This window comes from Agrilus planipennis, unplaced genomic scaffold, assembly GCF_000699045.2.
Source record: "Agrilus planipennis isolate EAB-ADULT unplaced genomic scaffold, Apla_2.0 scaffold62, whole genome shotgun sequence".
In the NCBI taxonomy this organism is placed as follows: domain Eukaryota; kingdom Metazoa; phylum Arthropoda; class Insecta; order Coleoptera; family Buprestidae; genus Agrilus; species Agrilus planipennis.
The window spans coordinates 186,880-210,038 of record NW_020438875.1 but is presented as its reverse complement, the minus strand read 5'-3'; the positions used below and the strand labels follow the sequence as shown (position 1 = coordinate 210,038).

The following is a 23,159-nucleotide window of genomic DNA, read 5'->3' as shown; positions in this document are numbered from 1 at the left end:
CTGCTTCTTCTTCTTCTTCTTCTTTCTGAAGAAAAAGAACTCGTCCAGTTGCCACTTCTTTCGAACATAAACCAAACAAGAAGAGCGTTTGCAAAGGGGATCTGCTCTTATGTACCTATATCTCTCCCTCTCTCTCTCTCTCTCTTGCGCTTTGTTTTTCTTATTTCTTTCCATCGTCTCATTATTTATTCCTCTAACGGACGTCGCATAAAATATTTCCCGTCGATATCATTAAGCTTCCAATCGAAATTGATCATCTCTTCATCTGTAGGGTACATGCGAGAACATTCAACATGAACCCGCTCTACTTGGTTTCAACGTATATTATACTACACTGGCACCTACTTTTAAAATTATTACGATGTGACGATACAAAATATTTAATATTGATTTGGGGTAGCGGAAAAGGACACCCTACATGATGAGTCCTTTTCAGGGAATTGAGCGACCCTGCCCTCCGCAGCTCTCCGGGTGCCTCCTGACTAAGGAAGTGAAAACCTGTATGGGTCCCTGTGATAAACAAAGAAATTGTATTGCCATGTCCTTTCTGTATGCAATTCATACATTTCTCGATAATATAATTTCTGTATTGCATTCTTATAAGGAACTAAAGTTATTTATGCGTTCACACATAAGTATTATGCTGCTGATTGTCAGGGGTGGCACGAAGGGTTTTAGTGAAGATCGGACAATCACATTTGATTAAATTGCGCGCCATTTAACAGCTATAAAGTTGAAGTAAAAAAGAACGTCAACTGAACGTTGTTAGCGGAAATGATTTAAAACACGAGACGCCGCAAATTTCGCGCTCAGATGCGTTTAAAGCGCCATCTGTCATTTTTATAGAGACGCCGGGTGCCGTTTAATTTGGTTACGATCGACGGCGACGCCGCCATGCGTCGATCGACGATGCAGTATTGTAACTTTACATTTGTTTGATCGCGTAAAAGGCAGAAGGTACGATAGAAAAAGAATTGTAGTTAGTAAAAGTTTTGGACTACAAAATTAATTTAATATAGATTCAGTATTTAACATAGGTACATGTAATAGCAACTAATCGCGTAAATATAGATCGGTTGATAGATGGATACACACATATTTATGTAACTCGAAGGATAATTATTGTGTTCTTTAAACAGTAACATATTAGACACAATAAATTGTTAATGACTTCATTGTCAACTCGAATTCGAACCTTTATCTAAAATAATATGCACGGATGTCGTGTAGTTCACAGCGGATCTAATAATGAGAAGAAAAACGCTTTAGATTTATCGCATTATACTTTAGAAACAAAGAACAATTTACATAGTACTGAACGGGCCTAACCTTGCTTTGTTTAATTATTACCATTGGAAGAAATCATCCTTTACCTACCTCATCGGTGTGTCCTTCTCGAGTAAGGAGATTCTTTAGGTCCTTCTCTGAATAATTTAACATACAACTATTATTTCCCGTACAATTTTTATTTTAAACAAAAAAAAATAGGTACATATATGTATATATTGTGGGTATTATAGGCGCAATATGGATAAGCATTGAACGACATCCTGTTTGTTAGGTTGTCACTTTTCTTTACTGACCCATGACATCTGTTGACTTACCTGCCGAAAGCGTATCGCAACGAAGGAACTGAAAGTGTGATGATTACTACGTATTAGCTATGACTAGAGGTACTTATTGGATGATTTAAAAAAGAAAAGTCAAAAAAATTACTTTAAATATAGTTTTCTTTTTATTGTTAAAATTATTTCTTTACATGTACACATGACACATTTCTATCTAGTTGTTTTTTTTAATACAACAGCGGCACTGTCACCACCAGCCTTTTAAAGTGATAAGCAGATATACAAACGCACTTATACATTGTTTGAAAACCAGTGACGGTTACTGAGCGAATGTTCAATAATAAAAGGGAAAAAGAAAAACATATAAAAGCCTCCTTTTCATTACTAAGTCGCGCAACTACTTTTTTCAGTAGATATAGAATTTTATTTACAGTCCGTTTCTGATACTTTAATCTTTTCAATTATTTAGGTAGGTACGTTTATTAAATTTATTTTTCTATATATATATAATATATGTAGGTGTATATGTATCATATATTTTTTTCTTTGTAGTACTTAGTCGATTCGTTATTGCAGTTTTCGCGTGTGCACATGTAGATATGCGTCCAAATTTAAAATTTCTCTTTGGCTGGTCTTGATTTTGTGACTTATTCTTTCTTCTTTTCAATGAAAACGTATAAATTTACCTACGGTAGGTACGCTATATTTTGTATCTATGTACACTTTACACAGTTGACTTTCTTATAAACGACGCGCGCGTTCGTGCGAATGCGTACTACATATGTACAATACAAACTAAATAATTAATAGTAGTCGCAGGTTCGGCTACGTACATATTTACAACGACGATAAATTAAAAGAAAAACTTAAAAGGAACATTGCAGATAATTAAACTACGAACCAACAAAGCACTGCAGCGGAAAACAACGAAACTGAAACAAATCGGTCGAATTATTGCTCCAACCCTCGACGGGCTCAGGGGTAGCGGCGCCGGTTTTACGTATTTTCGAATCGTATTATTACAAGTAATATTGCGACAGTAAGTATTAGGTATATGTAAGTATAATAATAGTAATAATAAAATGGAAATTATCAAATTGAGCACCACATAAAAATCTTAGAAAAGTACATAGCTAGCTACTATAATAGTAATATTGCTCTCCAAACAAACGAATCTAAATGTTTTTGTACTATTTTTTCAAATCCTTTATCTGAAGGAATGTCGGCCGTGTCTAAGAAATCGATTGTGTTGGATGGGTTTCCATCAATAAATAGATAATATTTGTTTGGGAAAATTTTCGAATCGTTAGTCGCGTTTTTAGTAAAAGTTCGAGTCGATTCCCTAGACAAGGTTTATCGACTAATTACTAATTTATTATTATTCAATCCCTTAACGGTAGAGAATAGCAATAACGTACGGTCTGCAGCGTTGTCACTATATCGCCCACTTAAAATCATAACGGACATACATACATACATACATACATTGTAACAATATGTCTTTCTCACTACTACTTCTCGTTATCATCGGTCTGTTTTACTTCAAGTCCGTTCACCATCTTCTCTATACTCTTAAGATCGTTTGGCGACGATGTGCTTCCCGGCTTTGGAGAAGTCGTGCTGGGTCTGATGGGCGGGGAAGTCGATCCTTGACGTATTTTGCTCGAAGGGGAATTGCTTAAGCTCCTAGTGTGACCGCTGGGGGTAACTGTTTCGAATGCACTCCCTAGGGGCGACGAATTTACTCCCGACGACGTAGAGCTTGGTATGGGATACGGAGCAAATCTGTGGCCACCTTTCAGGTGATTATGTAACGTAGACGTGGGGGACAGGTGATGACCCGTCGGACTGGGATGAGCCAAATTGGAGTAATGGGAGAAAAGTGCGGGGTGCTGCGCTGCCAGTGCCAGCTGGGCGTTAAAGAGCAAACTTGGATTCATGCCTGGGGCGGGGGAGCCGGTAAATAGGCTTAAGGGGGGTGCGAAAGGGGGACCACCGGCTCCCGGATACAGTCCCGGTGGATACAAGTACGGTAGCAAATGAGGCGGTGGATGGATAGGTGGACCGACGCTTATATTTGGCGAGGGATATTCTCCAGACGGATTCGAGGGACCCGCCGCCTCCTTAGGAGACGACGGACGTGGCCGAAACACCGTGCTGCCTGGCGATTCTGAACAACTCGATTCTGAACCCGAATCGTCGTGAAGGCGGCGCCTTATTACATCTTCGTCGTGGCCTGGAATAACAAACGTATACTATGAAGGTACTTACTTTGGGACACAGCGGACGATTTTTGTTTCTTCTTCATATTCAGAAGGTGTAGGTACCTACTAGGTACTGGCTGACTTACTTGTATTTGCCGATGTCGTAATAGGCGTAGGGGGATGCAAACTGGGCCTGGGACTGTCGGAGGTTCCGACAACGTCCAGCTCCGAGTCGTCGGTCTTTGAAACGGTACTGCTGTCAGCTGACATTCTTGCAGGTAGAGGATGGGAAATTTTATCACTGTCGTTACCATGCCGAGCTGCTAGCATCGCTTGTCTGTAAAGAGACGGAACATTTTCACGTAGAAAATTTGTCTAACGATGTTTTTTTGAAAAGAACAACAACAACAAATACACTAGGTAGATATTAGGTGTGTACATGAGGTACCCACAGATGGAATGTACGTTCTTTCGTAACGAGCGGAAGACGAACATTGTCGTCGGTTATGTCTGAAAAAGGTTACACACTCTGTAATTATCGCCGTAGGCGCTCAATTTAACACGGGACCCCCTTTTGTCCTTTACTTTGTTCCCCCCGCGCGCGAATGACCCTCTGCCCCCGTTTCAGTTCCCTTCTTCATTGCGCCCTTTGTCTCATGTTCGAGTATCGGTCGTATTGACTAATTCGACGTGACGGTTCGTCACTCTTATTTTTAAACAAGCGATTTTTTACGAACGTTAACACTTTTCGTGTTCGTACATTGTAATTTTGTTATTGTTGTTGTTAATGTTCAGACCTATAACAAATGTTTTAACATCTAGGTTTATCCGTCTAGTTTCAGTAGAATTAATAATAATAATAAGTTAGGTCTTAATTGAGGTCGATCGCAGATTGTGGCTCATGGAAATTTGGATAGGCTATTAAACAAAAAGGGTAAGCGCTTTTGGGGTGACAATATTGCGACAGTATTAAATTAAGGACGGCATTTATATACGCTTAAGGTCAAAGAAGTAGTGGAAAGGGCGTTCGTTAACAGATTTTAATTTGCATTTGAAATTTGGGCAGGTCACAAAAGGGAGCAAGTTTAAACTTTCTTACTTAATTAGAAGCGCGCTTATGTATAATATGTTGTACATATATACCTATAAGTTAAATTAAGACGTTTTTATTTTTAATAATACGCAAATGTCATCTACTTACTTTTTCTCCCTTTTACCGGCGCCCGTGTCTCTGAAACCCTTGGCAAAGGGATTATTGTCGATTTTTAATTGCGTAATCTGAAAAGAAGATTTTGCTTTATGTACATATCATTCGAATGTAGTTGTTTCTAAACCTATGCGTGTACAGTTAAGTATGCGGATGTCTGTCTTACCTACCTTTTCATTTTGGTAAGCGGTTACAGCGATAAATTCGGTTTCTTTGAAAACGTACGTCCTAAATGTCGAATAGGGCAGTTTGAGGATGTCGTTCGCTCGAACTAAATGAAACCTGGGTTGGTACTTGTGCATGGAATTAAGGATCGTCTGAAAGAAAGACGACGTCATTATTAGAAGAGCAGTTTTATTATAAAAAGCATAATAATATGTAAATAGCAAAGTACAAAAATTAATATGAAAAGGTGTAGCACCTTTGGGGAATTTTTCTTTTTTATTATTTTCATGCCGAATCATGTCATTAGCGGATTTCTTTTTCAATCGTTTACATACATTTAATGTAGGTATCTGCAAATGTATTTGAGACGCCATCGTCATGAAAATAATGTTTTCAATCGAACGATTATTTAACGCGAAACGTAGCGTAGCGGTCCAAGTCGCATCAGTTAAAAAACGATTATCAATATAAATATTCATTAGTTGGAGCGTCTTCCATAAATCAGGTGCGGTAAATGTTAATAATCGCGAATGTAAATAAACGTAAACGTCGAAAGTCCAAGTTCCTAATTAATAATGTGGCTGTGCTTGGCTCGCCGGTTGCCTTTGTGTTTGCTTAATGAGAGGAGAAATTAAAATTTGTAGTTAGCACTCGGACAGGTTATGACGGCCGATTGATTTAGAAACCAGATATATTCGAAGGAAATTGTAATTTATTTGCATTAACACGAATCCTTGTGTGTGCGTGTTAAGGAACACCTATAACGTTCCCTCACTTGGTGTGTTCTCTGTTCAATCCACATACATACCTATCGTATCGTATCTATCTATACCTATCATTATACTTATCTAATGTAGGTACGTACAGTCTTTTTATTAAAAATTTCTGTTGACAAAGTTAGGTCGTTTTCTTTTGGATAATAATGCGTATTTAAGATCGGGCACTTTACAATTATCAATTCGAGAGCTTCTTTTATAATAAATGTCACCGGGGGTTGCTTTTTTCCTTAATTATACTACTCGCTACATAGGTGTGGGTCGTTACTTACTCAACTCACTCACTCACAATTGATGGTTATTTTTGAAAGAAAAATAATGAAGCAAACGAAACGGTAGGAAGTTTTATTGTCGAGTTAAATTATGGGCCGAACATGACGAAAAATAAAGGCCGTGTCATGTGTTAAAAAACCATCATTGGGAATAAATCAGGCGCGCGAGAATTTTACGGAATTTAACGGCCGTGTTAAGGTCTTGGAAAAACTTTTATTGCACTCTACCGTATGCGTGTGTTACTCGTATACAAACGTTAATTTAAATAACGTTTTAACGTGGCGACGTAGGCAAGAGATATTTTACATGAAATCCGGAAATAAAATTCGTTGTTAATAAGATTCGTTAGAAACCCTTTAAAGCTCGATAATAATACACCAGTTATCTCGTTTCACGCGAACAGATTTAAAGCTTTCATCGACAAAATTTCAAAAGACAAAGAAAAGGAATTTTAATCATTTGTTTATTTTATATAAAATACGTCCCTTAATCCCGTGTAATTTTTATTTAAAAATTCAATCGTAAATGCGTATTAAAATTGAGTTCTTTTATTTATTATTATTTCCTCAGATGGGCCATTTTTGCAAGAAGAAGAGCGCAAGTTCAAATTAAAGTGTTATACACTGTATATACGTTCAATGTATTGCGCTGGTTGAATGAAGTTAATTTGAACTTGGTAGAAATTGCGAACTTCTTCTTTAAACAAGAGCATATGTTTCTTATAATGATTTGGGAAAGTCAAAAAAATATGTGAAAATCCAATTGTAACACGCAATTATGATATTAAACAAATTTAACTGTATTTGGAATAGAAGTTATACCGTGTAAAACAGCAATTAAACCGATGTAAAATGATTTTTTTCCGTGCAAGTTATTATGGTCATTGTGAAGTGTCATTTCATGTTTCAATTTAGTTTGCAACCGTACACCCTCTGTCTAATAACTTTTGTTCTCCTACCCGTATGGGCTAAATTTCATAAAATATTAGCAGAATATTAGGAAAACAAATACAAATATGATCTTCAGAATCTAGTTAATTAAAAAATCTTGAAACCTAGTGCTGCCATATTATTATTATCTCATATTACCGTCATTTATTACATTTTTCTTTCACTTATTTATTTATCATAGTTTATTGTGGTATAAACAAAATGAAAACGTATTTGTATTGCAACGGCAGCAAAGACAAGTTTAACTATTATGCGGTTTTTTAGTGTGATGGTGTCGGTTGTCCGGCAGAAAAGAAGAGGCCGCGTTCACTGTTCAGCGCAGTTGGCATTCAAATGCGAAGATTATGCACAATTTGTGTCCGAATGGTCGCGACGTGTCGGCCGTACAATTATTTCATACGAATTATTTTCATATCGCTAAAAGTCACACCGCACGGTGTCAAAGTTGGCTCGTAAACAATCAGATTCAAAAGAACCGCCGAAGAAATAACGTGTGATAGAGGTACTCGTCGAGTTCCGGAAAAATAGGAAAGGCGACCTTCGGCAACCAAACGTCTTTCATATTAAAACGGTTAACACATAAATAATACGTAAATAAAAGGAGACATTACATATTACTTTCTAATTACTCACAACTGCACCATCACTTAGAAAAAAACATTTAAACGGGTGTCTTTTAGGTATACGAAAACGCGTGCCTTTACAACGAGCCTTAATAATAAGACTCGCTCTTTCGACTTTTAGTTGTAGTCCTTGTCACTTAACCTCTTTCTGCAAATTTATTATTTTCAACTCTCCACCATTCGCTTATCGCTTTGGACTAATTATTTTTGTCAGCATCGTCTTTTTCTTTCTTTCGTACTAATTATGCGTACCTATACCTACAGGTACGGTCTGGTTCATGCTTGGTGTTCTTTTTCACTGTTGAACCGGTTGATGTGTGCGTGTGATAAAAAGTAAATTAAAGTAGAAGGAAAAAACATAAATATTGGCCTTTTCCGACGACATTCCTGCGGCGGTCTCATCTCGTCCCGGGTGGCTATCTGGTGGCGGTCCTTCGTACTAAAGACAGGAGTTTTACATTAACGTGACCGAGTATCAAGACGCTACCGTTGCGATAACGACCGTGTCGTCCTGACCGAATCGCGCGCCTCATTTTCGAAACGTTCTTTGCGATCGTTTCTCTGGGCCGATGTCGCTTTTAACGCGAACCGCGCACGTTTCTACGCCCAAACAGAGTGATAATGTACCGGTAAAACGGTGTCGAAAACATCAAACAATAAAAGAAAGCGTCGAGATCTTTATGACGCGAACTCACCCACTGATTACATACGTATGAAAATATTAAGAAGAAATTCGATTTCGGTACAGAACCTATAGCTTATTAGAAACTTATTAGAATATAAGTCGCAAGATTTATTTAGCTTTTCATAAAAAAAAACAAACGGTATTCCTACATACGTATATCTACAACCTATAGCAATGAGTTAGCGGAAGTAAGAAGAACAAGATCGATGTCTGAACTTCCGGCGCGGTTAGTTAGCTTCGGCCGTGCGTCCCCAGGGGTTGTTGATGATATACGCGGGGTGAGATAGATTGGAGGGTTAAGACCCCAACTTGCGTCGTCTGCGTACGGTTTATGCATTACAAGTGTACGTACGCGGCTTTTTTTTCTATTTTCGCTAAGCCTTTTTAATTCATTTTTTTTTAACAATGCCTGGGTAGGTACGCGTAGGTATGTGTTATCATTGCTCAGCGGGTTGGTACCTTATAAAAAATGTACATCTAACAAGGAATAATGGAAAGTTTTCTAATTTTAGGTACTTATTAGAATTGTTATTTTTATTATAGAAAATAGTTTGTTTTGCTTAACTGATGGGTGAGCCCACTGCAATGTATGTACAAGTACATACATATAATGGATAATACCTAAACAGGTAGGTATCTGTCTGTATGTACGGAATTGTAGAAAAGTTGTACCTATCTACTACGTCTAATATGTAAACCGTAGGTAAAGACCAAGGTATTACAAGTTGTTATCCATTAAGTAAATAAGTTTAATTCAAAACACGTGTAAAATTATGCGCGAAGAAGGATTTGTAGCGGACGCGGTGCTGCTGTGTTATTTTTTATGTCATCCGATGAAACGGTCGTTGATGTAAAATGCATTAACACGTCTTGTGTATTTGAGTTTGTGTGGTAAAATCGATGTCAAGGCTCGCGTAGCTGCACGTATGTGTGTGCGTTAGGCTTTTCTGACTGAAAATTGAATTATGAGATTTGGGAAGTAGCGCAAAAGTAATAGGTATCTACTCTGCTGGGTCAGATCTAGACATGTACTTATACGTACTTGTCCACTGAAAAAATCACTTTCTACCTACGTTATAATGTTTAGTAGTAAATTAAGGGCGCGGGACGAAAATGGACTGGCCTTTCCACAAAGGTGGTTCCTTAACCTGCGGGGATCGTTATCGAATTTAACGACGACATTTGGCAATATATAAACGCGAACATATCAAGCAGCGCCTTTTCCAAAATATTAAAATAAATTTACAATTCAAAGGCAGTGGAGGTTAACAAAGTGCTTGGGCATGAGTCGATACGAATCCTGTTTTTTCCATAAATGTATAAAATACGTAAACGCAACTGCGAAAGGTTGTCGCTTTTTCTCTCTAAATGCGCGTTTCTATATTTACATGCAGCATGTCTCAAGATACGAACGGATACATACGCATCGATTTAGCAAGCGGATACCTATTACATTACAGAATATTTGGAAGGAAAAAGAAGATTTGTGAATTAATTATAACATACATGTATATTCAAGTCTGCTTTAGAGAAAGTTAGGGTTTATTTAATTAATTAAAAAGGAACCGTGATGAATTTAGGGTGGTGTGTCGCTAAGGGCAATAGTTTTATTATTAAACAAATAACAGTAATATTTGTTTGGACGCTAATAATTAACCTCATGCGGGGCCGTATCCTTTCGACTGATCGCCCGCCAAGGATTCACTTAATTTGCTTGGGAGCCCCACTTTTCACATCGTACTCTGTAATCTCTCTCACGGTAACGTCCTCTCGTTCGTACATATAGTGACATGTCTAACTAAAAGTGATATGTTTTATTGCATAACATGCCTACCTATACATATGGCTGCTCCTTACTTGGTTATTAGGCAAATTTTTAACAATTATTTGCCATCCCTTACTAGGTATGCCTATGAAACACACATTTGAAGTAAAAAAGCAGGCTCGTTAACTAACAGACAGACAGTCAGTCAGACGGTTATTCGGTTTGAGAGTAAAATTTAAAATTCTAAAACACGAACAGGTACAGGTAGCAGTACTAGGTATACCTACTAGATGTAGATGGGCAAGTTAATAGTTGTCTTGGCAGGTGAACATTCTTCGATATTTCGTCCTTTTCGTGTTTATTAATTGCCTGTGTATAATAAATTATTTCGGCATCTGGTTATTTGATGGGACCTTTGTCTTTTCGTTAACTGGCACCCATGCCTACGGTCTGTCATAAAAAGAACATTTAGTGCTAATGATGGTTTTGCTTAGGTTACGTATGTAAATGTACCTACCTAAACATTGGTCTGACTATAACCAAGCGATTAAAATTAATTCACTCGGTAATCGCCTAATACATATAGGTACCTGATTTTGTTAATTACGGTGAATCATAGGTACTTGGGCATATACGTAGATAATGAAATTTTCTGAAAACTCCCTGTCAAATACAAAAGACAAATGCGGATAGTCGAATACCATCAACCCGATGAACAATTTGAATTGTAGTAATTTTTTGTAGAGATCCAGCTGCAATGCACTTGGTAATTTATTCGCGTTTTAACCAATTACACAACGTTGTTACACATTAGGTAGAAGTTATTGGGGAGCATTTGTGAGGTGAATAGTTTAGGTTTCGCTTGATATTTAATGGTCATCATTAGTAAAACAAAAAAAAAAAACAACAGAAAGAAACAAAAGCGGGCTGGTTCGTTAATAACAAAAAGCTTTCACGTAATGACCCACATGATACAAAGGGGGGCCTATAATATGTAATCCGGTAACTTCAATTAACACGAGGTAATTGAATAAGCGGCTGTCGTAATGGCTAAGTACCATGTTATTTCTTGCTACCGTTTGAAATTGACGGTCTCATTAGTTAGAAGTGTAGAGAAATGTTTGCAAAATACTACACTAATAAAATTACTCGATATTATTAACTTTTAATGTATGCATCAGATGTATTTATGCAAAACGAAGTTATGCAACTGGACTATTTCATCCTTTCTGTTTAACATAACGTAAATATCTTTTAATCTAACAATAAAATATATTCGGTATTTTTTTTTCAAAACTTGTTTGATTTTCTCTGCTACCCTTAATATACGCATACGGTACGTACCTACACATGGTGAGGAAATTAAAAATTAAATCATATTTAAGAGCAGCAGTGATGAGAAGAGAAAACGTTTGGGCATTCTTTACACCAGTTTCAATCTTGAATTTTCGATGCATCCTGAAAGGTACAGCATCATCTTTAAATATTTGTTTGGTCGGTGAGCCTTCTTCAGGATCGCCCATTTTCAACTAAATAATAAATGCTAAATGGTTTCATTAATGACGAGATCATGCCGAATATAAAATTTCGGTTTCTGGGATATGAGCAATCGATGTTATAATATGCGTGATTCAAATCATAGTAGCGTATCAAAAAACATAATACGTACGATATTCTCAGTATATTTTTAATACAGAATCCAAATGTAATGGCGAAAAATCAGTAAATTCATTGATTATCTTTAAGGAACCAAAAACATCCTCTATAATGGGATGTAGGTACGTAGGAAAAAATTAAAATTGAAGAGTTCCATAAACAGAAAATATACTTAATGTAGGTAAATCTCTAGGCTTGAGTTCTTGTGCAGTTTAATATTGTATAAGGGTATTTTTCGTCCTTCTTCAGTTGTGTTTCGATTGCTTTGTGCCAGCACTTTTGATCATGTACCCATCAGCCTACATATTTCCTGTGTATCGAAGCTCCTCAGTTTTAATGCTTCCATTGTTTGCTATATTCACCCTTTATAATAATNAGACTGGAACACCGCTATGAGAAATGTATCAGCCTTGGAGGAGATCATGTTGAGAAATAAAAAAAAAAAATTTTTAAAAACCTTGTTTTTCTTGGTCAGGCCGGAAACTTATCAATCCACCCTCGTAGATGACTATTATTGCTGGCGATTGTCCGGTGGTGGTAGTGCCTCCTTATATATAAACCCACGCCACGTAATGATTAATCATAAATAACGTGGGCATAATGTTTTTCGGCTTTCAACTTAAAAGACGAAACCGTCGGCGGTGGTGAACGTTAAAACAAACGACCAATAAAAATTTTGCCATAAAGGCAAAGAAGAAAGGAAGGCAACATCATACAGCGGCGCGGCGGCGGTGCGGAGGAGAGCGCCAGCAGCGTCTTCGTGAGATTTGAGGTACCACCAAGATAACCAGGTAAATAAGGAAAAGAAGTGTCGCTTTTGCTTCTACAAGTTCGTCTTTTGCGGTCGGACCGATCCCGGTGTTGACAAGTCCCCAGGAGGCGCCGTAAATTACGACCAAGTCGACTGGACTAACTCGAAATTTCGAATTTATATTTACGGACCCAAGGAGCCCCCGTTGCGCGAAAAACAAAAGAATTTAAACGGGTGTCTAGGTATACGAAAACGCGTGCCTTTACAACGAGCCTTAATAATAAGGGTCGTCCTTTCGTCTTTTAGTTGTAGTCCTGGTCCGCTACCTGACCCGCATGCACACATACATCCGCACGCATTTCACCCTTCCTTCTCATCCCTTCGGTTTCGTTCAAGGGTGTTGTAAACACAGAAATCCATCAGCTAAGATGACGTCTAACGGGTCGAAAAATATATACAGAATATATGTACTTGTCATCATAAAGTCTTCACACCGAGGACTGGTTTAACTCACACGTACCTCATCTTCCTATTATTTTAATCCAATTTTCGCATTTCTAACTAATTGTGAACAGTGAGTCCACCTCAACTTTTATTAACTCCTCTTTCTGCTTCTAGTATGACTATAACTATTCCTTTATGTCTAAGAAGGTGTTCGACCAACCTGTCTGGCCTATTTCTTATCGACTTCCATAATTCCCTCTGTTCTCTTCCTCATTTCTGACCGTTTCGTTCAACGGGATTTTTAGCGTCCTCCCATAACAGCACACCTCAAACGCTTCTAACCATTCGTTCACGTTTCACACCCATACAGCCGCTACTTATTAACTTAACCGTATTTTCGATACCCTTGATTTTTGGATATTCGTGTAAAGACGCATAGGCACTTCCATCTATATATACGTACATAGGTACATATATTGTATACACATATGTACATTTATTTTTTCACGTTGTGCGCAAAGCGTGTTTAACAGCAAACCGTTTAATGATGAAACAAAAACCGCCGCACATTACGCTCGTTAATTGTTTAAACAATGGCGAAAGGAAAATACTTAAAAGGAAAAAATCTTTGAAAAAACGCCGCCTGGATGGTCGACTTTTGTGTCATCTGTGTATGTTGTTATGTCGGATTCGGTTCCTTGTGTGAATGAGTAGTATTAACCAAGTGCACACAATATCTACACTACACCTATACCTACGGTGTTGACGCACCTTTTATTATTTTACACTGAACGTTTCTGTTTAGTTAACCATGTGCATTGCCTATTTATAGGAAAAATACTGAATAACTGACCAAAAATTTATTTTATGGACACTACCATTCCAACCCTGCCAATATCAGTACAGGCATCTTATGTGAAAACAGTTTCGTCAGAGATAGGGTACAATTTATTTTTGTGAAATAGACTTGGTAACTAGTACCTTCTATATTTTATTAAATTTATTGTGTCAGGTGAAGATACGTGTTGGTTAGTAGGTTTTGGGTTTACCTGTTCATGGTATCCACTACTTAATGGAGTACTTATTACGCGTCCGATGGTCGGTAAAATCTGCTGTAGGTTTGGTTAATACTTATGCACATATTTGCCCGCTGCTTTTAGTTTTGTGCCGGCCTGTTTGCTCATGAATTGTTTACTTAACAGTCAATTAAAGTGACGGAAAAGGAAAAAGGATCCCGAACAAGGAAGCCGCCGCACTGTCATTCTTGATCTACACATTTTATTTTTGAAGTGAAACTTCTTTACGCACAGTAGGATAAGTTCGTTACATGCGAGTTGGTATGTAACGAAATCGTGCAACGGATGTCTAGTAGTGCGGATCGCGTGAGCGCGCTTCAATGCAACGTTCGTTACAGGCAACTCTGGCATGTATAGTGTAAAATTTAAATTCATAGTGTACAAATAATACCATTAAACCNTATCTATACCTATCATTATACTTATCTAATGTAGGTACGTACAGTCTTTTTATTAAAAATTTCTGTTGACAAAGTTAGGTCGTTTTCTTTTGGATAATAATGCGTATTTAAGATCGGGCACTTTACAATTATCAATTCGAGAGCTTCTTTTATAATAAATGTCACCGGGGGTTGCTTTTTTCCTTAATTATACTACTCGCTACATAGGTGTGGGTCGTTACTTACTCAACTCACTCACTCACAATTGATGGTTATTTTTGAAAGAAAAATAATGAAGCAAACGAAACGGTAGGAAGTTTTATTGTCGAGTTAAATTATGGGCCGAACATGACGAAAAATAAAGGCCGTGTCATGTGTTAAAAAACCATCATTGGGAATAAATCAGGCGCGCGAGAATTTTACGGAATTTAACGGCCGTGTTAAGGTCTTGGAAAAACTTTTATTGCACTCTACCGTATGCGTGTGTTACTCGTATACAAACGTTAATTTAAATAACGTTTTAACGTGGCGACGTAGGCAAGAGATATTTTACATGAAATCCGGAAATAAAATTCGTTGTTAATAAGATTCGTTAGAAACCCTTTAAAGCTCGATAATAATACACCAGTTATCTCGTTTCACGCGAACAGATTTAAAGCTTTCATCGACAAAATTTCAAAAGACAAAGAAAAGGAATTTTAATCATTTGTTTATTTTATATAAAATACGTCCCTTAATCCCGTGTAATTTTTATTTAAAAATTCAATCGTAAATGCGTATTAAAATTGAGTTCTTTTATTTATTATTATTTCCTCAGATGGGCCATTTTTGCAAGAAGAAGAGCGCAAGTTCAAATTAAAGTGTTATACACTGTATATACGTTCAATGTATTGCGCTGGTTGAATGAAGTTAATTTGAACTTGGTAGAAATTGCGAACTTCTTCTTTAAACAAGAGCATATGTTTCTTATAATGATTTGGGAAAGTCAAAAAAATATGTGAAAATCCAATTGTAACACGCAATTATGATATTAAACAAATTTAACTGTATTTGGAATAGAAGTTATACCGTGTAAAACAGCAATTAAACCGATGTAAAATGATTTTTTTCCGTGCAAGTTATTATGGTCATTGTGAAGTGTCATTTCATGTTTCAATTTAGTTTGCAACCGTACACCCTCTGTCTAATAACTTTTGTTCTCCTACCCGTATGGGCTAAATTTCATAAAATATTAGCAGAATATTAGGAAAACAAATACAAATATGATCTTCAGAATCTAGTTAATTAAAAAATCTTGAAACCTAGTGCTGCCATATTATTATTATCTCATATTACCGTCATTTATTACATTTTTCTTTCACTTATTTATTTATCATAGTTTATTGTGGTATAAACAAAATGAAAACGTATTTGTATTGCAACGGCAGCAAAGACAAGTTTAACTATTATGCGGTTTTTTAGTGTGATGGTGTCGGTTGTCCGGCAGAAAAGAAGAGGCCGCGTTCACTGTTCAGCGCAGTTGGCATTCAAATGCGAAGATTATGCACAATTTGTGTCCGAATGGTCGCGACGTGTCGGCCGTACAATTATTTCATACGAATTATTTTCATATCGCTAAAAGTCACACCGCACGGTGTCAAAGTTGGCTCGTAAACAATCAGATTCAAAAGAACCGCCGAAGAAATAACGTGTGATAGAGGTACTCGTCGAGTTCCGGAAAAATAGGAAAGGCGACCTTCGGCAACCAAACGTCTTTCATATTAAAACGGTTAACACATAAATAATACGTAAATAAAAGGAGACATTACATATTACTTTCTAATTACTCACAACTGCACCATCACTTAGAAAAAAACATTTAAACGGGTGTCTTTTAGGTATACGAAAACGCGTGCCTTTACAACGAGCCTTAATAATAAGACTCGCTCTTTCGACTTTTAGTTGTAGTCCTTGTCACTTAACCTCTTTCTGCAAATTTATTATTTTCAACTCTCCACCATTCGCTTATCGCTTTGGACTAATTATTTTTGTCAGCATCGTCTTTTTCTTTCTTTCGTACTAATTATGCGTACCTATACCTACAGGTACGGTCTGGTTCATGCTTGGTGTTCTTTTTCACTGTTGAACCGGTTGATGTGTGCGTGTGATAAAAAGTAAATTAAAGTAGAAGGAAAAAACATAAATATTGGCCTTTTCCGACGACATTCCTGCGGCGGTCTCATCTCGTCCCGGGTGGCTATCTGGTGGCGGTCCTTCGTACTAAAGACAGGAGTTTTACATTAACGTGACCGAGTATCAAGACGCTACCGTTGCGATAACGACCGTGTCGTCCTGACCGAATCGCGCGCCTCATTTTCGAAACGTTCTTTGCGATCGTTTCTCTGGGCCGATGTCGCTTTTAACGCGAACCGCGCACGTTTCTACGCCCAAACAGAGTGATAATGTACCGGTAAAACGGTGTCGAAAACATCAAACAATAAAAGAAAGCGTCGAGATCTTTATGACGCGAACTCACCCACTGATTACATACGTATGAAAATATTAAGAAGAAATTCGATTTCGGTACAGAACCTATAGCTTATTAGAAACTTATTAGAATATAAGTCGCAAGATTTATTTAGCTTTTCATAAAAAAAAAACAAACGGTATTCCTACATACGTATATCTACAACCTATAGCAATGAGTTAGCGGAAGTAAGAAGAACAAGATCGATGTCTGAACTTCCGGCGCGGTTAGTTAGCTTCGGCCGTGCGTCCCCAGGGGTTGTTGATGATATACGCGGGGTGAGATAGATTGGAGGGTTAAGACCCCAACTTGCGTCGTCTGCGTACGGTTTATGCATTACAAGTGTACGTACGCGGCTTTTTTTTCTATTTTCGCTAAGCCTTTTTAATTCATTTTTTTTTAACAATGCCTGGGTAGGTACGCGTAGGTATGTGTTATCATTGCTCAGCGGGTTGGTACCTTATAAAAAATGTACATCTAACAAGGAATAATGGAAAGTTTTCTAATTTTAGGTACTTATTAGAATTGTTATTTTTATTATAGAAAATAGTTTGTTTTGCTTAACTGATGGGTGAGCCCACTGCAATGTATGTACAAGTACATACATATAATGGATAATACCTAAACAGGTAGGTATCTGTCTGTATGTACGGAATTGTAGAAAAGTTGTACCTATCTACTACGTCTAATATGTAAACCGTAGGTAAAGACCAAGGTATTACAAGTTGTTATCCATTAAGTAAATAAGTTTAATTCAAAACACGTGTAAAATTATGCGCGAAGAAGGATTTGTAGCGGACGCGGTGCTGCTGTGTTATTTTTTATGTCATCCGATGAAACGGTCGTTGATGTAAAATGCATTAACACGTCTTGTGTATTTGAGTTTGTGTGGTAAAATCGATGTCAAGGCTCGCGTAGCTGCACGTATGTGTGTGCGTTAGGCTTTTCTGACTGAAAATTGAATTATGAGATTTGGGAAGTAGCGCAAAAGTAATAGGTATCTACTCTGCTGGGTCAGATCTAGACATGTACTTATACGTACTTGTCCACTGAAAAAATCACTTTCTACCTACGTTATAATGTTTAGTAGTAAATTAAGGGCGCGGGACGAAAATGGACTGGCCTTTCCACAAAGGTGGTTCCTTAACCTGCGGGGATCGTTATCGAATTTAACGACGACATTTGGCAATATATAAACGCGAACATATCAAGCAGCGCCTTTTCCAAAATATTAAAATAAATTTACAATTCAAAGGCAGTGGAGGTTAACAAAGTGCTTGGGCATGAGTCGATACGAATCCTGTTTTTTCCATAAATGTATAAAATACGTAAACGCAACTGCGAAAGGTTGTCGCTTTTTCTCTCTAAATGCGCGTTTCTATATTTACATGCAGCATGTCTCAAGATACGAACGGATACATACGCATCGATTTAGCAAGCGGATACCTATTACATTACAGAATATTTGGAAGGAAAAAGAAGATTTGTGAATTAATTATAACATACATGTATATTCAAGTCTGCTTTAGAGAAAGTTAGGGTTTATTTAATTAATTAAAAAGGAACCGTGATGAATTTAGGGTGGTGTGTCGCTAAGGGCAATAGTTTTATTATTAAACAAATAACAGTAATATTTGTTTGGACGCTAATAATTAACCTCATGCGGGGCCGTATCCTTTCGACTGATCGCCCGCCAAGGATTCACTTAATTTGCTTGGGAGCCCCACTTTTCACATCGTACTCTGTAATCTCTCTCACGGTAACGTCCTCTCGTTCGTACATATAGTGACATGTCTAACTAAAAGTGATATGTTTTATTGCATAACATGCCTACCTATACATATGGCTGCTCCTTACTTGGTTATTAGGCAAATTTTTAACAATTATTTGCCATCCCTTACTAGGTATGCCTATGAAACACACATTTGAAGTAAAAAAGCAGGCTCGTTAACTAACAGACAGACAGTCAGTCAGACGGTTATTCGGTTTGAGAGTAAAATTTAAAATTCTAAAACACGAACAGGTACAGGTAGCAGTACTAGGTATACCTACTAGATGTAGATGGGCAAGTTAATAGTTGTCTTGGCAGGTGAACATTCTTCGATATTTCGTCCTTTTCGTGTTTATTAATTGCCTGTGTATAATAAATTATTTCGGCATCTGGTTATTTGATGGGACCTTTGTCTTTTCGTTAACTGGCACCCATGCCTACGGTCTGTCATAAAAAGAACATTTAGTGCTAATGATGGTTTTGCTTAGGTTACGTATGTAAATGTACCTACCTAAACATTGGTCTGACTATAACCAAGCGATTAAAATTAATTCACTCGGTAATCGCCTAATACATATAGGTACCTGATTTTGTTAATTACGGTGAATCATAGGTACTTGGGCATATACGTAGATAATGAAATTTTCTGAAAACTCCCTGTCAAATACAAAAGACAAATGCGGATAGTCGAATACCATCAACCCGATGAACAATTTGAATTGTAGTAATTTTTTGTAGAGATCCAGCTGCAATGCACTTGGTAATTTATTCGCGTTTTAACCAATTACACAACGTTGTTACACATTAGGTAGAAGTTATTGGGGAGCATTTGTGAGGTGAATAGTTTAGGTTTCGCTTGATATTTAATGGTCATCATTAGTAAAACAAAAAAAAAAAACAACAGAAAGAAACAAAAGCGGGCTGGTTCGTTAATAACAAAAAGCTTTCACGTAATGACCCACATGATACAAAGGGGGGCCTATAATATGTAATCCGGTAACTTCAATTAACACGAGGTAATTGAATAAGCGGCTGTCGTAATGGCTAAGTACCATGTTATTTCTTGCTACCGTTTGAAATTGACGGTCTCATTAGTTAGAAGTGTAGAGAAATGTTTGCAAAATACTACACTAATAAAATTACTCGATATTATTAACTTTTAATGTATGCATCAGATGTATTTATGCAAAACGAAGTTATGCAACTGGACTATTTCATCCTTTCTGTTTAACATAACGTAAATATCTTTTAATCTAACAATAAAATATATTCGGTATTTTTTTTTCAAAACTTGTTTGATTTTCTCTGCTACCCTTAATATACGCATACGGTACGTACCTACACATGGTGAGGAAATTAAAAATTAAATCATATTTAAGAGCAGCAGTGATGAGAAGAGAAAACGTTTGGGCATTCTTTACACCAGTTTCAATCTTGAATTTTCGATGCATCCTGAAAGGTACAGCATCATCTTTAAATATTTGTTTGGTCGGTGAGCCTTCTTCAGGATCGCCCATTTTCAACTAAATAATAAATGCTAAATGGTTTCATTAATGACGAGATCATGCCGAATATAAAATTTCGGTTTCTGGGATATGAGCAATCGATGTTATAATATGCGTGATTCAAATCATAGTAGCGTATCAAAAAACATAATACGTACGATATTCTCAGTATATTTTTAATACAGAATCCAAATGTAATGGCGAAAAATCAGTAAATTCATTGATTATCTTTAAGGAACCAAAAACATCCTCTATAATGGGATGTAGGTACGTAGGAAAAAATTAAAATTGAAGAGTTCCATAAACAGAAAATATACTTAATGTAGGTAAATCTCTAGGCTTGAGTTCTTGTGCAGTTTAATATTGTATAAGGGTATTTTTCGTCCTTCTTCAGTTGTGTTTCGATTGCTTTGTGCCAGCACTTTTGATCATGTACCCATCAGCCTACATATTTCCTGTGTATCGAAGCTCCTCAGTTTTAATGCTTCCATTGTTTGCTATATTCACCCTTTATAATAATGTTATAATATTTGGAATCGTATGCGCATATTACAATTTGAATTGCCCATACATACCTTCATATTTTGCAGTCAGTATGCTCTTGATTTAGTTTAAAACGAAAAGACTGAGGGCGAGAAAACGAAAGCTGTTTTTGTCCTATATTTGCGGTCACTCTAGACTCTAGACTCCAACTAATATTTATGTCATTTCTGATGGTTTTAATTGAATCTGACCGAGACTTTTCACAGGATAATCAATATCGATATCCGGAATGTTTCTTATTAATGCGTATGGTGGGAACATCTGAACGCATTCGATTTTTAACACAAATAGGTGCATGTGTAGGTATATTTATTACACGTTCTAAGTTATGTATACGCGTACGTACGTTTACCCTAATTACTTCATTTTCTTGATGCGCACCATTAATTCGCATAATCCGCTGCCTGCCACAACTCAGTTATTTATTTCGCCAGAGTTTAATCGAAAAATTAAAATAAAACATTGCAACAACAGCGCAACTATGTTATGAGAGCAAAATTATTTCCGATCATACCATAATACGTATACATATTATATCTACCTATAATGTAACTCATGAGCTTTTATAAATTTTCCTTTTTGTTTTTCCAAGTATTGTGGAATATCTATCTACATATATTAACTGCAAATTCAAACTAGGCGCGTACCTACTCTGCTGTTGTTCGTGATCGGAGAAAGAAAAAACCGTTTAATAAATTAGTTCGGAGGAGAGAAGAGAAGCGCCGAAAGCTAACCGGTTATTTGTTTTACAAATTAAATTCGCTGAATTGGTTTAGATGTTGCCCGTTGTCCTGTCATTAAAACAGAAAAAAAAATGAACTCAACTAGGGAACGAAGTATCGGTTTTAGGAACGGCTAGAGCGATTTTAAATACTATACATTTCCTTTTAATCTATAGGTACCTACTGTACAAAACGTAATTGAGTTGAAAGGATCGACTTTTCTAATTACACTATTTCAAGGGCCGATTTATTGGGTAACCTTACGAATAGTCCAAATTTAGAAAGTATTTGTTGAGATGCTGTTTTTCTTCTAAATGCACAAATACACGGTTGGGTTTCCCCCAAATTGTCTTTCCAATGATAGATCATCGGTGTGGAGCACAATCTAGCCCATCTCATTTTTCCAACGTCTTTGTCCTTAAGTTTCATCTTTGGCCACGTTGGCGCCACTTTACCACGCCTCCTTTTCACTCCGTCTACCGTGCTCTGCGACAATTGTTGGTTCCTTCGCGGCTCTTCGTTGTCTTCCTTTCTCATATCTGAACTGATGGGGATTCTTTCTCTTGTTTATCGTCCGATCGGATCGCAACGATTTCCTCTTTGATACGGGAACGATAGTTGCATTAGGTACAATAAATTAACTTTTCTGGATGTACATATTATTTGTAAGTTTTGTGTGGAAAAGCTAAGGAAAACTGTACCACGAAAAGGTTTATGGAGTCAGAATTTAATGTGTGTCTCTATCGAAAAGTACAAGTAGTCTAAATTTTATTGGGTAGGTCTTTACTTTAGGTCTTTTTGAAATACCATATTATCCTCATAATTCGTTTTATACTACCTACCTATGTAGTAAGGCATGCGTGTGATGGTTGATGGGAGTTAAGTATACTTAGGTAGGGGCTTGAGCACACGAGTGGTAAGTGGCGCCATCCATCATCGCGCCGCGAAATACGCCCAAAGCTGTCTGCTAAACAAACATATAATTATGGATATGAACCCGTGTTTATCGCCGGGGCACTATGATTACCTCTCCTCAGCTGGCTCGAAAAAAAAATTAACACGGCAATAAGGGCCCGGGTTCTTTCCGACACATATACATACATGCCCATTTGCCCATCCACCTATTTAAATATACGCGCTGAGATTCTGCCTCCAGATAAAACATGAAATGCACGTTAGAGTAAATAAATAAATATCTAAACAAAAACGAGTGACCAAGTGCGAGAGTTGGCGCACAAACCGATGAGACGGATCGAATCTAAAATCCATCGCCTAAGAAAAGTTTTTTATTGTTGGTCATACAGAAGAGCAAAAATTGATGTGTATGTTAAGTAGGCCACCGTCACCCTTCGTAAAGAAAATCACTTTTCGAAAACTTTAAAAGCACACTCTTATACCTCCCATCATCATCATCGTCTCCATCAAAAGACGCCTGCTTAAATACGAGGGTGGATTGATAAGTTTCCGGCCTAACCAAGAGATGACGCCACTAGGCCTACCTTGAGGTGACATTCTATAGTACCATCCTTGGATAGCTTGTAGCTATAGTTTCAGCCCGATCTCCTTGCTAGTGTAGGTTTGACAGCACG

The 23,159-nt window shown here is 37.2% G+C and overlaps 1 protein-coding gene across 4 annotated transcripts in view; it reads right to left on the bottom strand.

The window, feature by feature from the left end:
* Window positions 1-1,716: 1,716 nt before the first annotated feature.
* LOC108734565 (optomotor-blind protein) overlaps window positions 1,717-23,159 on the bottom strand; it is a 55,005-nt gene continuing 33,562 nt past the window's right edge. For all 4 annotated transcript variants that reach the window (XM_018466180.1, XM_018466182.1, XM_018466179.1 and 1 more), the window contains exons 4-7: window positions 5,150-5,296; window positions 4,974-5,050; window positions 3,919-4,109; window positions 1,717-3,804 (exon numbers count right to left, since the gene is read on the bottom strand). In XM_018466180.1, coding sequence (XP_018321682.1) covers window positions 3,080-3,804; window positions 3,919-4,109; window positions 4,974-5,050; window positions 5,150-5,296 — 1,140 coding nt within the window. In that variant the 3' untranslated portion in view covers window positions 1,717-3,079. The remainder of the gene's footprint in view (window positions 3,805-3,918; window positions 4,110-4,973; window positions 5,051-5,149; window positions 5,297-23,159) is intronic.